General features: G+C 46.5%; 1 protein-coding gene across 5 annotated transcripts; it reads left to right on the forward strand.

Annotated features, from left to right (window-relative positions):
- Positions 1-18: 18 nt before the first annotated feature.
- Positions 19-16747, forward strand: ATRIP (ATR interacting protein). Of its 5 annotated transcripts, none has more exons than XM_004312801.4 (13): positions 19-265; positions 2097-2227; positions 2907-3077; positions 4652-4770; positions 6363-6520; positions 7778-7873; positions 8191-8320; positions 8510-9199; positions 14804-14940; positions 15099-15190; positions 15645-15725; positions 15945-16197; positions 16610-16747. In XM_004312801.4, the coding sequence occupies exons 1-13, from the start codon at positions 19-21 to the stop codon at positions 16675-16677; spliced, it is 2373 nt and encodes a 790-aa protein (XP_004312849.1). In that variant the 3' UTR covers positions 16678-16747. The 5 variants fall into 5 exon arrangements, 4 of the variants coding, with proteins under 4 accessions (XP_004312849.1, XP_073644034.1, XP_019802250.1 ...); XM_073787933.1 differs by having other exon boundaries at positions 15102-15190; XR_004528534.2 differs by lacking the exon at positions 16610-16747 and having other exon boundaries at positions 15629-15725; positions 15945-16083.
- The last annotated feature ends 496 nt before the right edge of the window (positions 16748-17243 follow it).

The following is a 17243-nucleotide window of genomic DNA, read 5'->3' on the forward strand; positions in this document are numbered from 1 at the left end:
TACCGGCTGGCGGCAGGCATGGCTGGAATCCCCGCGCCAGGCAGCAGGAGGCGGAGCGGGCCCCCGGCACCCAGTTCTGGCCCGCCGTCCAGCACCCAGCACCCTCCGAGCAAGCGGGCCCGGGGCTTCCTCGCGGCCGCCCCCCCAGACCCAGAAGACCCATTCGGCGCGCACGGGGATTTCACCGCCGACGACCTGGAGGAGCTCGACACCCTCGCGTCACAGGCCCTGAGCCAGTGCCCGAACGCGGCTCCGGACGTGTCCAGTGAGTGCGCCTTTTCCCCGAGGGTGGTGCAGACCTCGCTAGACCCACTAGGTGGCTGTGGCTTAAGAACCCCACGACCGCTGTTCGGTGTCTTGAACTCACACTGCCACTTCACCTTTTAAAAATATAGGAACAGTTTGATTTAAGCAGCGGCGTGTCCCAAAAGGTCCTTTGATTTGGGGGAGAAATGTATCAGGAGTGTCAAACAGCCGATTTGGAATACCGAAAGCTAGGTTAACATTTTACTTTAGTTTCTATACTTTGGACCAGTAAGGTTCTTAGTTCTTAACAGAGATCCTTGCAACACGACTACCACCACCAGCAGAATCATCACTACCTACACATGGGGACCCATCATTATGACAGGTTTGGGAGGCTTTAGATCTAATGAAGACCACCTTTTCCCTTGGGCCGCATGAACATAAGAGGGGCCTGGCAGAGGCAAGAGATAAAAGAGATTCATTCTTTTATACAACCAATAAATCGTACTTAGGTGCCCAAACATTAGGAGCTGCAGACACTTAGCAATAAACAAAAGACAAAAGCCCCCTCCTTCATGGAACTTACCCTCATTCTAGTGAAGTCTTGTGGGGCTCCCAGGAAGAGAAATCTCTACATGGATGTCTTACATGCATCTTATATTCCACACAATCATTTCCTGGAAACCCAGTCATCCACCAGTATCTCCAGCATGGTGCCTGGCGAAGCATTCAGAAAACACTCAGAACATTTGATGACCAAATGTTCTGCATGGCAATGACTAGCACCACTCTCAATCACGTAGCACAAGGCAGGCAACAGCTCCCTTTCCTTGACCACGGATCTGATTCCTTTCCAAATCCTGTAACTTTACCTTCTTCATCCATCTCTGGAATCCATCCTCTCTGCATCATCTCTGCCATCTCCCTGATCTGTGTTACCATCACCCCTCTCCAGACAATAGTCTGCTAAATTGTTCCCACATTTCCAGTTATGACTCAAGTCAGAGTTTATACCACAGCCAGAGTGATCTTTTCAAAACTAGAATCTCTGTGTCACACACAGATACACGTGAACATCCCTACTGAAAGCCTTTAATGACTTCACACTACTTCTAGTATAAAGATCAAAATCCTTAACATGGTCAGCAAGGCCCAGCATGGCCTGTCCCTTTCCCTCTCCTTCTTTGGGTTCTAGCCACACTAACCTTCCTTCATTCCTTGAATTCTCCCTGCTTCCTTACAATACAGAAACTGCACATTGCTGTTTCTTACACACTGAGTGTTCTTTCCATCTATTCCCCATCGCCACTCACCTGGTTAGTTCCTGCCTGTTCTTCAGCTCTCCATTCAGTCATCACTTACCTGGGGAAGCCTTCTATTCATCCCGTTGGATCAAAGCCCCTATTATAGGCTTTCCTATATTTGCTCTTTTCTGCAGCTCTTATAACAGTTGAAATTTTACATTTATTCTTGTGTTTTTGAGTGTCATGTAAGCTCCATGAGTGTAAGGACTGTATCCATTTTGCTCACCATTGCACCTTTCTTTAGAGGCTAAAGCCTGGCATATTTTAGGTGCTCAGTAAATATCGTTGAATAATAGATCACTGAGTTCTGACCAGTGAGATTCCCACAGCACCTTTCAGCCTTTAGATGAGACTCTTAAAACTGGGTGCAGAATGGGGAGAGGGTGGCAGCTTCTGTTATTTCCTGAGGATTGATTCATGTTCTTATGTTGTAAAATACCTGTAGTGCTTACTAGATCTTTCTCTAATTTGCTTTCAAAAGTGATTGTCTGGCTAAAGTGGGAAAATGTTGGGTCCTAAAAAGTATACGGGAACTGCTTTTTACAGATGTTCATAAGGTCCCCAGATTAGATGGGATGTCAAAAAATCCTTCAAGGAAAAACAGAGAAAGTGTTCCAGTTAAAGATAATTTTGAATTAGAGTTACTTCAGGCACAGTACAAAGAGCTTAAAGAAAAGGTAAGTGATTTAACTTGTGGCTTTTGTAGTTAATTCATTCACTTATGCATGTGTTATAAAGCATTATACAATAAAATATATAGACGTTTTAAAACAAGAGTCCAGATTCATCCCCATGAATTGGGGGAAAGAAAGCCAGAAAATTCTGGTTGAAACTAAATCCTGAGATTCCTAACAACTAGGGCAAGAAAGGAAACACTGTAAACCATATACAAAAAGAGATACAAACTTTCTGTTGTAGCACTGAGATAAATTTATAGCCTATGTCTTATATAAGAAACAACATCATAATGGTTGCTATTTTCATTAGCAGTTTTGCAAAAAAGCAAACATTCTTCATATGACTATCTATAGGTCCCTAGAAAAACCAAGAACATAATGTAGAATTTTAGTTCTGTGAAGTGTGTGACCCAGATTGTTTAATACCTCTTAGAGCCTATAGAATCTGCATGCAGAAGTGACAAGTGTGTCCTTAAGCTATCTTGCTGAATATCCACTGTCCCAGGAATGGGCCTAGCAGATCACGGTGATGTCTGATTGGTACAGATATATTTTGAGCACTCTGGTCTGTTGGACATGTTTTAAATGTGTTTCTTCGTCTCCCCAGCTACATGTTGAAACATGTACATATATAATTTTCCCTTACAAACTTTTCACAACATCAATTTGGGATTTACAGATGAAGGCAATGGAAGAAGAAGTGCTCATTAAAAGTGGAGAAATTAAAATTTTACGGGACTCACTGCATCAGACAGAATCCATTCTAGAGGAACAGAGAAGATCACATTTCCTTCTTGAGCAAGAGAAAACTCAAGCACTCAGTGACAAAGAAAAAGAATTCTCCAAAAAGGTGACCCAGAACATTTGTTTTGCTTGTATGGACATCAGCTTTGCCTGCTCAATGAGTTCCTTTAGAAGCAATGACTAAAGTTGCTTATAGATCTTCCAGGAAGATTTCAACAGTTGTTTGTCTTAAATACTTTCGCTACCAACTAATTGCATGTACTTTTCTCCAGGCTCTGAGGTTTGGAAAAGGACTTAGATGAAACTCTGCTTTGCTGTGGTAGTCTAAGTTACTAGCTCACACTTTGCAGAAACAGCTAAAATTAGTGGGTTTTTTGTTGTGTGTTTTTTTTGTTTTTTGGCAGATCAGAAACTCAGTTAACCTAGCTTAGGCCAAAAGAAAATGTATTGGCTTCCATAACTAGGTCTGGGAAAACAGGTGTGCTGGGGCCTCAGAAGACTCAAGATTTGCCACGACTCATCTTTATTCTCTGTACTATTGATAGGCTCCATCCTTATGGTAGAGGATGTGTTCTCCAGGGGCTCCTGGGCTCATATTTCATAGCTCCAGAGCAGACTGAAGACCTAGGGTTCTTTATCTCCAAGTTTTAAAATTCTGGGGAAGGCTCTAATTGGTCTAACCTGAGTCAGGTGCCTGCCTCTGAACTAGTCACTGTAATCAAAGAGATAATAGCTCCCATTCAAATCACATATTCAAAGGTAGGAAAATGATGTTTCTTAAGGGAAGGAGATACTGTTCTGGGGAGAAAAACAGTGGGTGTCCAGTATATTACCACTTTCCTTCACTTCCCAGGGCTTCAGACTTAAGAACGTGGGCTTATTCTGCCGTTACTTCATTCAGCAAACTTGGCAGTCTTTAAAGAAGCACTGACCTGTGCCCAAGACTAACAGCAGTAGTTGCCTTTCCATATACATGATGAAGAGCAATGGGTTTGCAATCAGACAAACCAGAGTTTGAATCTAGGCTTTATCCTATTCAAGCGGTGACCTCAGGGTGATGACTTATGCTCTATGACTCATTTCCCTTATCTGTTCCAGAAAATAACCAGAAGGGCTGTCGTGAGACTTAAATGGTCCTGCCCTTGTGTCTGGTGCTGTGCCTGGGAATGGCAGCAGTTACCATTGGCCAGAACAGCAGGTCTCCCCACACTGTACAAGGTTTTGGTAAAACTCTTCTAAATACTCAGCCCAGACCTTCAGGAAGACTTGGATTGTGCACCACTATATTCACTAAAAGGTCTACATGTTACCGTGAGATATGGTACCTTGTCAAGCTCTGTGCTGGGCATTTTACATTCACCATTCTTACTTAATACCCCCAACCAGGAAGACAGGTACTTATGTTACAGATAAGCTGGAGTTCAGAGAGGCTGAGTAAATGGTATTTGAACCCTCACAAACTAACCAGCTATAGTTCAGGTCAAAATATCTTTCTAGAATACCATGTCATCTTTCAGGAAGAAGGTTAAAGCTTGATATTTTAGGACATTTATGTCACAGCAGACTTTTATACTATCTCTCATTGCTTGTTTTTCCTTTACTATCCTGAGATTTTGAAGCCCAGAGCTGTTTCTGTATATGTGATGAGGCCTCTATAAGTATGCTTCTTTTGCCTTCCAGCTCCAGTCATTGCAGTCTGAACTCCAATTTAAAGATGCAGAGATGAATGAATTAAGGACAAAGCTTCAAAGCAGTGAACGAGCTAATAAACTAGCTGCTCCCTCCATTTCCCATGTCAGGTAATGATGGTGCTAGAGGGAGAATACAGTTTTGTATCGTTTAGAGTCTGAATAACAATGTCAGGCTAGTCCTGAACAAAGGTCGTTTAGACTCTGCCACTGGGGCATAGATGCTCTTTCCTGAAGGCCTCAAAGATGGTTTGGATGAGACTAGAGTGGTTTGGGGCATCATAGCATAAAGGCCCCACACTCTAGAAGTGCTTCCTCCCTGTAGACTTTATAAACACAACACAGCTCCTCGGGATGAAAAGAGGCTGGAAAGATGCTCTCCAAACTTTTGGAGTGGACCAGTCTTCATTTTTATGTAATTTGTTTCAAATAAATGATTTTGCCCCAACTGTATTTCAGTCCCAACTGCTTGGAATATTTTTTCTCATTTGCTGTCCAGCAGTCCCCACCTTTGCTGCAGATGTGATCAGTTTGTTAATGGTCCGTCCTGTCCCCTGCCTGCCAAAGAAGTCTGGCACACTGTCAGGATCAGCCTTGAAATTTGAACAGTGTGGGTCAGGTCGTCTTTTTCTGGTATTAAACATTCTGCTGCCTTTGCTTATAATGGGCAGGGTGTGAAATTGAACTTTTCTTGCCTTGCGTAGCCCAGGTAAGACAGGAGAGCAGAGGGAGTCCATCCTCACCTCTTTACACCAACAGGAGTGCCTCAGCATTGTTCCAATCAGAGGGTTAAGACTGCTTCTCTAACATAAAGACCCTGGCACCAAGGCACTGGCTCAGTTTCCAAGTTGCAAGACACAATACACCTTTTTCTAGACCCTCTTTCTCCTGAAAATCTTTTCATTCAGTCCCTGACTATTATAAAAGAGGTTGTTCCAAACTAGTGGTTACCAGGGGGGAGAGGAAATGGGAAAAAGGCAATATAGAGGGATAGGGGAGTAAGAGGTATAAACTATTAAAGTATAAAATAAACTACAAGGATATATTGTACAACAAAGGGAATATAGCCAATATTTTATAATAACTATAAATGGAGTATAACCTTTAAAAATTATGAATCAGGGCTTCCCTGGTGGCGCAGTGCTTGAGAGTCCACCTGCCGATGCAGGGGACACGGGTTCGTGCCCCGGTCTGGGAGGATCCCACATGCCGCGGAGTGGCTGGGTCCGTGAGCCATGGCCGCTGGGCCTGCGCATCCGGAGCCTGTGCTCTGCAACGGGAGAGGCCACAACAGTGAGAGGCCTGCGTACCGCAAAAAAAAAAATTATGAATCACTATAGCATTTGCTTATAACTTATATAACATTATATAGCAACTATATTTCAATTAAAAAAAAAGAGGTTGCAAACTGAAAAGATGTTTTGGTGGAACTGGAAATAGTAATGGAGTTATAGCCAATTTTTTTGGGTGATTGGAAGAAGGTGGAAGCAAATGAAAGATTTTTTTTTTCAACAATTTGAATCAAAATGCCTTGAATTTTGCATTGCTGTCCTGACAAAGAATAACAAACGTGTAATAGATAAAATTTTTGGTCAAATCACCTAGATAGGAAAAGTTTAAAGTTTGTTAGAAGTTTTATAACCAGGTATTTTACATGGTGTTAGCAGAATCATTACTTTGCTTTCATAGTTAACTTTTTCCAGTCCTAGGAAAAGCCCTTCTGTGGTTATAAAGCCAGAAGCATGTTCTCCACAACTTGGAAAACCATCTTTCCCTACAAAGGAGTCTTTTAGTGCTAACATGTCCCTTCCCCACCCCTGCCAGACCGATCCAGGATATAAGTCCCTGATGGGCAAAGAGGGTAAGTCAGTCTATCCATCATCTATTGCTCTATATCAGACTACTCAGACTTGAGCCTTGAAACATTTGAGTATTTATTTTCTCCTCGTTTCTGTGGGTCAGCAGTTCTGATAGCACAGTGGGGATGGTTTGTCTCTGCGGGCACTGAAGCCTTGTAGGGGGCTGGAGGATCTATTTCAAGGTGGCTCACTCACATGTCTGGCAGTGGAATTCCTTTCCACATGTGGGCCTTTCCACAGGGCTACTTGGCTGATCTCATAACCTGGTAGATGGCTTCCTCTAGAGCTAGCAAACCCAGAGAGATAGGTGGAAGCTATCCTTTTTATGGCCTAGCCTCAAAGGTCGCATAGCATCACTTCTGCCACATTCTGTTTGTTAGAAGTTAGTCATTGAGTCTGGGCCATGTTCAAGGGGAAGAAAACTAGGCTGCACCCTTTGAGGAGAAGTGTGTCAAAGAATTTGCAGGCATATTTTAAAACCTCCAGTCAGCATCCATTGCCATGCCAGAAACACAGCTAGTATGCAGGAACATGTGCTCCTTTCATCGCCCAGCTGAGTCCAGACTGAGGGAAGGCTACTGCTTTCTAGAGAGACAATCTAGCATTAGTAGGTTTTCACTCTGAGACTGTGCTATGCCAGTTTATCTTACAATTCAGATACATTGCCTTTCTCCTACCATCAACCCTTTCAAGTCATTAGCATCACGCCACCCCTGAGAACTACAGCTACTAACATTTTTGATATTTAGCAACTTCAGGAGAGGTTATCGGGTGGTGTTATGAGCAGGCAGTGGAGCCCACCAGCCTGGCCGAGAGTCCCAGTCACACTGCTTACTGGCTTGCATGATTTGAGCAAGTCCCTTAACCTCTGTGCATCAGTTTTCCCATATGTAAAACAGAGCCAATGATAACACCTCCTGGTTGGGTTGCTGTGAGGAACAAGAGAGCTAGCATGTATAAAGCTCTTAGAACAATGTCTGGCACATAATAAGAATCATATAAAATGCTTTTATGTTATTGCCTGATTTTGAAGTGGGGCAAACAATTTAATTTTCTTTTCCTTTCCTTTCCTTATGCAAGTTCCTGTTTTATATGAGGAAGGCAAAGATGTGAAGGTTCTTGAGTTGCTTTGGCTCTTGTTTTGATCCAAAGTTGAAGAAGTAGAACAATGTATGTTTTAAACTCATTACATTTAAGAGTTTCTGATACACTTGTGCTTTTGTGTTCCAGTTTTGATTAACATATTATCTGTTATTCAGAGAATAAGACCCACAGTCTGGGAGATGACCCGATAAAGCAAGAACAGTCCCAGAAAAGGCTTATTGACAGCTGGATGCAGAGATCAAACACTCAAGGTACCAGAATGCCTGCTCCTTCTGCAGGAGGCCTTCCTGGGTCCAATCATCCTCTGTGATGCTGCAGTGGAATTGCCTAGGGAACTGTCCTGGGCTCAATCAGTACCCCAGGCAGTGCTTTAGAGGGTCCAGGGGAGTAGTAGTCTGTGGCTTAAGCAGAAGACTATAAAATGGAAGGGGCCAAGAGCAAGTATGCCTCCGAGCCTTCAGTACCCACAGGCGTCTCAAGGGAACTTAGTGGCAGTTTAGAGGATAGTTGGCATCACAGAAAAGCACTCTCATGTCAGAACCTTCTACAGTCACCTTGTCTTCTGCAGGCTCCATTTTGATAAACCTTCTCCTGAAGCAGCCTTTGATCCCAGGGTCATCCCTAGGTCTGTGCCACCTCCTGAGCAGTTGTTCTGAGGCTCCTACCGGCACCCTGTTCCAGCTACCCGGGCTTGGCAGGTAAGCATAATACTCCTAAAAAGCTTGTTTGGAAGAAGTTTCCAGGAAGCAAGTCCCTATCTGGTCCTGACCGGCCTAGGAGGTCTGCTCTGGGCAGGAAAACTAGAGAATTTAGCAGGCAGGTTGTTTGGGTCCCTTGACCTTATCTCCCTCTCACACTTGTGTGTTTTCTTTTGTGTCTATTGCTAGTACCTTGACTGGGATTTCAAGCCTGAGGACCACAGGTTCTTGTGATGGGTCATTTCCCCTCTTGGCCCTGAGAGAAGCACAGAACCTGGCACTTACTGGACTGAATCTGGTGGCCAGGAATGAAGGCTCCTGTGACAGAGACCCAGCAGAGGGAGGCGGAAGGGCCTTCCCACTCTGCCAGCTTCCTGGAGCTGTGCACCTCCTCCCCCTGGTACAGTTCTTTATCGGCTTACACTGCCAGGCTCTGCAGGATTTGGCAGCAGCCAAGAGAAGCGGAGCGCCTGCGGACTCACCGACACATCCCTCCTGTGTGAGCTCTGGGGTAGAGGCCAGCCCCGAGGACTCACTTTGCAACCTGGAAGGCTTCTCTGTGGCTTCACTAAGCGTTCTTCAGCACCTGGTGTGCCACAGCGGAGCAGTCATTTGCCTGTTACTATCAGGAGCAGGCGCCGATTCTGCTGCTAGGGAAGGAGACCAGAGCCTGGTTGACGGACATGGTCGTGGGGATGTGACCTCAGCCCCAGGGAGGCTTGCTGGTGACCAAGGCCAGCACCCACTATTGAAGATGCTTCTTCAACTTTTGGCTTTCTCTTCTGCAGCAACAGGTCACCTTAAAGCCAGTGTCCTCAGCCAGTGCCTTAAGGTTTTGGTGAAATTAGCTGAAAATGCTTCCTTTGATTTCCTGCCCAGGTATAACGCAGCATGGGAGTCATGATTCCTTGTGGGTCTTACCCGGCCTCTTGAGGTCTGTACTGTGGCCCCTGTACTTGTTCCCATCTTGACTCGTCCATACTGCTCAGCTCTAAGCCTTGGTTTAGGTTCTTAGCTAGAGTTCTGAAGTGATGGGAAGTGGGGCCAGGAGTTAGAAGAACCAAGGAAGTGGTTTATTTGGCTTAGTTCTGCCTCTGGATAGTAGGTAAGCAAAAGAAGCTAGTCACTATGGAAGAGTGTCCTGCCCCTGAAACAGACAAAGGTTGAATCAAGAGGCCTTTGAACCTGGGACATGGATCAGGTGAAGACCAGATTTCAGAGCCACATTGAAGTTTAGTTTGGTGGGGTTCCCTGAAGAAGCAGAGGGTGTGTGGAGGGTCTGCAGCTACAAGCTGACCTTGCTGGGCATCTGCCCATCATCATGGTGTCCACCACTGGCATGAGCCACAGGTTACTTGCTCTTCTTAAGGTTTGTTGCGGAACACTGTTGTCGTAAATTCCTAGCTTGGGATTCCAGACCCTCAACACTGGGAGGGTAAACACCACCCAGCCAATCCCCTCGTCCTGTAATCCCATCTCCCCCTCAGCATTCCACCAAGAGGCCAGTTCCTCTGTTGGATGTCTCTTAAGCCTTTTTGTCTCTGAACTCAGAATACCTGTTTGCTAAAAACACTTCTGGATCCTGGTTTCCATATGAATATATTCTGGCTTGTCTGGTGCATCCTAAAGGTGGTGCTTAGAGCTAGACACAGTGTACTGCAGAGTAGTGTGAGCAGCAAGGTAGGCGTGTTACCATCACCCAGGTGCCTGGCAGGGGGCCCAGCTCATGGTGGCTGATTGCTTCTTTTTTTATTATTGAGTCTTCTCTTTCCTTTTATTTTTTTTAATTCCGTAGTGCTTTACAGTTTCCAAAAGTTTCACACACGATTTCATATAATCCCATAACAATGCTTTTTTTAAATCCCCTACCGCTATATTGCCCTTCCTCCCTTCCCTCTCCCCACTGGTAACCACTAGTTTGTTTTCTGTGTCTGTAAGCCTGTTTCTTTTTTGTTGTTGTTGTTTGTTTTTTTTGTTTGTTTTTTTGTTTGTTTTTGCGGTACGCGGGCCTCTCACTGTTGTGGCCCCTCCCGTTGCGCAGCACAGGCTCCGGATGCCCAGGCTCAGTGGCCATGGCTCACGGGCCCAGCCACTCCACGGCATGTGGGATCCTCCCGGACCGGGGCACGAACCCGTGTCCCCTGCATCGGTAGGCGGACTCCCAACCACTGCGCCACCAGGGAAGCCCCTGTTTCTTTTTTGTTTTGTTCACTAGTTTGCTGTATTTTTTAGATTCCACATACGATATCATACAGTATTTGCCTTTCTGTCTGACTTACTTCACTTAGCATAATGCCCTCCAAGGCCATCCATGTTGCTGCAAATGGCAAAATTTTGTTCTTTTTTATGGCTGAGTAGTATTCCAGTGTGTGTGTGTGTGTGTGTGTGTGTGTGTGTGTGTGTGTGTATGTACGTGTACCACATCTTCTTTATCCATTCATCTGTTGATGGTTGCTTCCATACCTTGGCAATTGTAGATGACCCTGCTATGAACATTGGGGTGCATGTTTCTTTTCAAAGTAGTGTTTTTGGTTTTTTTCAGATATATACCCAGGAGTGGAATTGCTGGGTCACATGGTACTTCTACTTTTAATTTTTTGAGAAACCCCTATACTGTTTTCCACAGTGGCTGCACCAATTTACATTCCGCCAACAGTGTAGGATGGTTCCCTTTTCTTCACATTTGTTGTGTTCTTTTTGATGATAGCCATTCTGACTGGTGTGAGGTGATATCTCATTGTGGTTTTGATTTGCATTTCCCTGATGATGAGTGATATTGAGCATCTTTTCATGTGTCTGTTGGCCATCTGGATGTCCTCTTTGGAAAAATGTCTTTTCAGTTCTGCCCGTTTTTTGATTGGGTTGTTTGTTTGATGTTGAGTTGTATGAGCTGTTTGTATATGTTGGCTATTAACCCCTTATCGGTCATATCACTTAGTTATCTTCTCCCATTCAACAGGTTGTGTTTTCATTTTGTCCGATGGTTTCCTTTGTTGTGCAAAAGGTTTTAAATTTAATTAGGTCCCATTTGTTTATTTTTGCTTTTGTTTCCTTTGCTTTAGGAGATGGATCCAAAAAAAAAAAATTTGCTGCTATTTATGTCAAAGAGTGTTCTGCCTATGTTTTCCTCTAGGAGTTTGATAGTAGCTGGTCTTCCCTTTAGGTCTTGAATCCATTTTGAGTTTATTTCTGTATATGGTGTTAGAGAATGTTCTAATTTCATTGTCTTACAAGTAGCTGTCCAGTTTTCCCAGCACCACTTATTGAATAGACTGTCTTTTCTCCACTGTATAGTCTTGCCTCCTTTGTTACAGATTAAATGACCTTAGGTATGTAGGTTTATTTCTGGGCTCTCTATTCAGTTCCGTTGATCTATGTGTCTGTTTTTGCACCAGTACCATACTGTTTTGACTACTGTAGCACTGTAGTATAGTCTGAAGTCAGGGAGTATGATTCCTCCAGCTCTGTTCTTCTTTTTCAAGATTATTTTGGCTGTTTCAGGGTCTTTCATGTTTCCATATAAATTTAAAATTTTATTCTAGGTTCTGTGAAAAATTCCATTGGTAACTTGATAACAATTGCACTGAATCTGTAGATTGCCTTGGGTAGTATAGGCATTTTGGCAGTATTGATTCTTCCAATCCAAGAACAGGGTATATCTTTCCGTTTATGTCGTCTTCAATTCCTTTCATCAGTGTCTTATAGTTTTTGGAGTACAGGCCTTTTGCCTCCTTAGGTAGGTTTATTCTTAGGTGTTTTATTCTTTTTGATGCGATGGTAAATGGGATTGTTTCCTTAATTTCTCTTTCTGATAGCTCATTGCTAGTGTATAGAAATGCAACAGATTTCCGTATATTAATTTTGTATCCTGCAACTTTACCAAATTCATTGATGAGCTCTAGTAGTTTTCTGGTGGCACCTGTAGGATTTATGTATAGTATAATGTCATCTGCAGACAGTGACAGTTTTATTTCTTCCTTGCCAATTTGGATTCCCTTTTATTTCTTTTTCTTCTGATTGCTGTGGTTAGGACTTCCAAAACTATGTTGAATAAAAGTGGTGAGAGTGCTCATCCTTGTCTTCTTCCTGATCTTAGAGGAAATGCTCTCAGCTTTTCACCAATGAGTATGATTTTTTTTAATTTTATTTATTTATTTATTTGGGCTGCATTGGGTCTTAGTTGTGGTGAGATCTTCGTTGAGGCATGCGAGATCTTTAGTTGCAACGCATGGTCTCTTCATTGTGGCACACGGGCTTCTCTCTAGTTGTGGCATGTGGGTTTTCTCTTCTCTAGTTGTGCGTGCAGGGTCCAGAGTGTGTGGACTCTGTAGTTGTGGCGCGCAGGCTCCAGAGTGTGTGGGCTCTGTAGTTTGCAGCATGTGAGCTCTCTGAGGCACACAAGCTTAGTTGCCCCGAGGCACATGGGTCAAACCTGCGTCCCCTGCTTTGGAAGGTGGATTCTTTACCACTGGACCACCAGGAAAGTCCCTACCAATATGATGTTAGCTGTGGGTTTTTCATATATGGCCTTCATTATGTTGAGGTATGTTCCCCTCTATGCCTACTTTCTGGAGTTTTTCTCTTAAATGGATGTTGAACTTTGTCAAAAGCTTTTTCTGCATCTATTGAGATGATCACATGGTGTTTATTCTTCAGTTTGTTAATGTGGTGTATCACATTGATTGATATGTGGATATTGAAAAATCTTTGCATCCGTTTCTTACTTTTTAAATGAATGAATTCCAGGAACCACATTTTTAGCAGTTCTCTTGGTAGATATATCATCATTCTATTCCTGTTGAGCTTGTCCACAATAACATCAAAAAACAGCCATTTAATGGGTGCTTACTGCAGGCCAGACACAGATGCCTTCTGTTCACTAGCTTGGATGGCACCCTCAGAGCCCTGTTGTCTTCACGCCCAGTACAGAGCCTGGCTCACTGTGAGCACTCAGTGTTTGTTGAATGAATAAACCCCATGTTGAGGTAGGGAAACTTGTCTGAAACCCCAGAGGGAGTATGCTAGATCAGCCAGTTAGGCTCCTGAATCATTGTTCTTTTTTTTTTTTTTGAATCATTGTTCTTGATCGCTGTCTGATGCCACCTCCCACACAGTGCTTCTCTGAATTCCTTCATGCTTGCAGGCTGAACCCCATTACCACACAGCTTCTTGTTCACCTTGTAGTAAAAGCCAGGGACAGGTGCTCCCAAGGCTCCATAGCAGTATACGATACAACATGAGCAGCCAGGCAGGCTGTGATCTCCTATGAAAGGCACCACTGCCCACCCAGGCTTGAGGGCACATCATCCCCTCAGACACTTGTCTTCCCACTGCATCTGTTTTAGGGGTAGGTCCAGCGTAGCTCCCCAGGTACTGGCATGGCAGGCGCTTTTGAACAAAAAGTTCTCATCCCCAGCTCAGCCAGGGCAGCATGACGTATTTATTGTGCATTTAGGGGCTGTGCCAAAAAAAAAAAAATTTTCATTTAAAAAGGCGGCTCTGATGCTGTCAAAAATAATTTGGAAACCACTGTGTTGTATATAAAGATGGATTTTTTTAGTTTCAGGGGCCACTTCTGGCCTAATAATGAAATTAGGTAGTAACCGGTTAAATTCCAGTTTCCCACAAAGTTCCACACTCCCTGGTGACTAGAAACATTCAGCTTGTCTCTCATACAGGATTTGCTCTAAAATGAGTTCGCCCCAAAAAGACCTTGCTTCCTAATGGTGTACAAGGAATATTCTTAACCCTCGGTGCCGTGCGCCTGAAAAGGGACATACCCGCAGAACTGCCCCTCCCCCCACCCACGAGGCTGTGTGGGTTGAGCAAAAAGCAGTGCTTGTCTTTGGACTCGGTTCCTTGGTAATGAATGCGCCATCCCTTTGCCCCCAAGACCAGGGGGAGAGTGCCCAAGCCCCTCACCATGCACACCCTGAGTGTGTACCTTCTCATACGTGGCGGCAGAGGAGCCGGTGTTTCCCGACAAGTGGGGAAAATGAAGTCTTCCTTGCCCAGCGAGTGGTCTCATAAGATCCAACCATAGCCAAGTCCACATTGTTGCTGCTGATGCCTGGCCAGTCCTCTGGTGGTGGGCACAGGACGTTTCTCTCACACTCAAGTTGAACCTGCCTCCCTGTTTGGGAGCAGAGGCAGGAAGGAGCCCAAGAGTAGTGCAGAGGCCGGCACCCGAGGTCCAGGGGGGCACCTCGTATTTGCTGGGTGGCACTGTGCCAGGTAAGGGCCTGTCATCTCTAAGGGATGACAGGCCCTGTCCCTCACAGCAGTCCCACAGTGAAGGGTAGTACCCACTCGTTCACCTGAAACAAGTATCAGCAAGTAGGGTGGCATTTGAACTCAGGTCTGTCTGAATCGAGTCTCCTTTTTACTGGCCTCTTCAATTTCCTGTTGCCTATCGTGAAAGGTGAGGGTGAGTTATGGGATTGGGTTGGAGGTGTCACATCTCTCTGGGGCCCTGTGTTTCAGGTTCCAGTGCGCGTTCCGGGTGCTGCCACAGTGCCTGCGCCCAGAGACACCCCTGCCTAGTGTGCTGCTGACTATTGAGCTCCTGTCCCTCCTGGTGGACCATGAGAAGCTTGCACCTCAGCTCTGCTCCCACCCGGGTAAAGCAGGCCAGGGGCGTGCGTCTGGACTCCTGCAGCTTGGAGGGAAGGGTGGTGGCAGGGGCAGGTCCAGGGCCTCCTGAGGGCTTCTGCAGCTTGTACCTCAGGCACTGGGTGAGAAGGCGGATCCTGAGTGAGAGGTGGTGTGTCCTTTCCAGAAGGCTGCCTCCTGCTGCTGCTGTACATGTACATCACATCGAGGCCTGACAAAGCCGCCTCGGAGACACAGTGGCTTCAGCTGGAACAAGAGGTAAAGACACCAGAGCCCCTTTTGTGCTGCTCACCAACCCACCCCACCCCACCCCACCCCATCCCATGTAAGAGCCACTCTTCTCCTTCCTCTGGGAATTAAAGGAAGCTTTAATTCATTTTGGTAACACGCTGAGCCACTAGCAAGGTAAACTCATTTGGGGGGCTCCATACTACACAGATACAGTACAGTCGGAGCCCAGGGTATCCTGGGACTTGGCAAAGTTGCCTGGTGGCTGGAGGTGGGCACGGAGGCAGGTGGGTCAGTGGTGAGACACAGGTGTTGGTCCTGAGTGTCTCCTGGGAAGGTCCCAAAACACTACCACCTCTTGGATCCCATTAGTGCAGACAAGCAGTTGCTGAGGCAACTGGAGCTCTTGTAGAAGGCTGAGAAAGCCCTCCCTGTGACCAGGGCCTCACTGTGCCATGGATGGGACAGTCTCTTCTTGTTCTAGGCTGTGTGGCTCCTGGCTAAGCTTGCTGTGCAGAGCCCCTCCTCCCCAGTCACTGGTTCCAGCTGCCAGTGCAACGTGGAGGTGAGTGCCGGGGGCAGGCAGGGGCCGACAGTGGGCAGCTCTGCTGGTGAATGACAGGGCCCCGTGAGAGCATCCCATGCTCCTTCACCAGGGCTAGACCCTGGTGCCACTGTTCAGAACCTTCCTCACCCGGGTGGCTAGGAAAGATGCTGCCCAGCTAAGCAGGCTGTCAGGGTGCAGGGACCACCTGACCTGACCTCAGCCTGTGCCCTCCCTCAGGTAGTCAGAGCACTCACGGTGATGCTGCACAGACAGTGGCTGACTGTGCGGAGGGCAGGGGGGCCCCCGAGGACTGACCAGCAGAAGCGGACGGTGCGGTGTCTGCGAGATACAGTGCTGCTGCTGCACAGTCTGTCCCAAAAGGACAAGCTTTTCACTGTGCACTGCGTGGAGGTCCTGCATCAGTACGACCAGGTGATGCCAGGGGTCAGCATGCTGATTCGAGGGCTTCCTGACGTGACAGGCTGTGAAGGTGAGCCTGCAGGAGGGCCCCTCCCTGCCCCAGCCCACATGTGGAGTTTGCCCTGAAGTTCATGGACGAATCAGACTACCTGGCCTTAGGTCAGCAGTGCTCCATCCACACAGCCTTTGCCGGCACGGGGGCCATTTTTTTTCTTCCCTGTCCGGTTCTTCTCTCAGCATATCAGCCTGCCTTTTGCTCATACCTACTGAGTCGGCCTGGCAGAGCCACGGTTTTTCCAGAAACATCCCTGTCTGAATTGCCTTTGTATTATTTTGCTTGCAGTAGCTGAGGGAGCAAGGCCTGGGCGTGGAAGGGACTGCTTGGTTCCTGTGGGCCTGGTGGGGAGGAGAGGTGGGACCTCCCCCAGTCCCAGCACCTTCAGGCAGGACTTCACCACAGAACCCTCTTGTTTTTGGCTCAGAGGCAGCCCTGGATGATCTCTGTGCCGCGGAGGCTGATGTGGACGACCCCGAGATGGACTGTGGCTGAGGCCTGTGAGCATCGAGCCACATGGTGGCACCAACACCACCACTTTCCTTACCTCATCCCCTGATTAAAAGCAGTGACTGGCTGTTAAAGAAAAGGCCAGCCTTATGTTTCCTGAGTCTGATCTGTGTGGGCTAAGTGGGAGGGACAGAGCAGGAGGAGGACCCAGGGAAGGCTGAGATCCTTCTTCCTGTTCCTGGCCAGCAGCCCCACGGTAATGAATCTGCTTTGAGGAAGGAGCCCTGCCTTGCCCTGCCCTGCCTTGCCCTGCCCTGCCTGTGGAATTGTCCTGAGTCATCACTTTCGCCTGAGGCCATGGGAAGAAACCATTGTGTGGCAGGGAAGAAGGTGGCCCTCAGCCCAGGCCTAAACCAGGGAGGCCTGGGAAAATGGGGCCAAGGGGTGGGTGCAAAATGGCCACGGCAGGGGCTCCCAGCAGGCTCAAGTCCTGGAGCTAGCCTGCCCCATAGCCCTGTCCTCCCGGTTTGAGGGCGTGAGGGCCCTGGTGCATTGTGCCAGCCAGCAGGCCCACAGCGAGAGGTCTGAGGAGGCCTTTGGGGATAGCACTG

The sequence above is a fragment of the Tursiops truncatus genome, chromosome 10 (assembly GCF_011762595.2).
Source record: "Tursiops truncatus isolate mTurTru1 chromosome 10, mTurTru1.mat.Y, whole genome shotgun sequence".
Lineage (NCBI taxonomy): Eukaryota > Metazoa > Chordata > Mammalia > Artiodactyla > Delphinidae > Tursiops > Tursiops truncatus.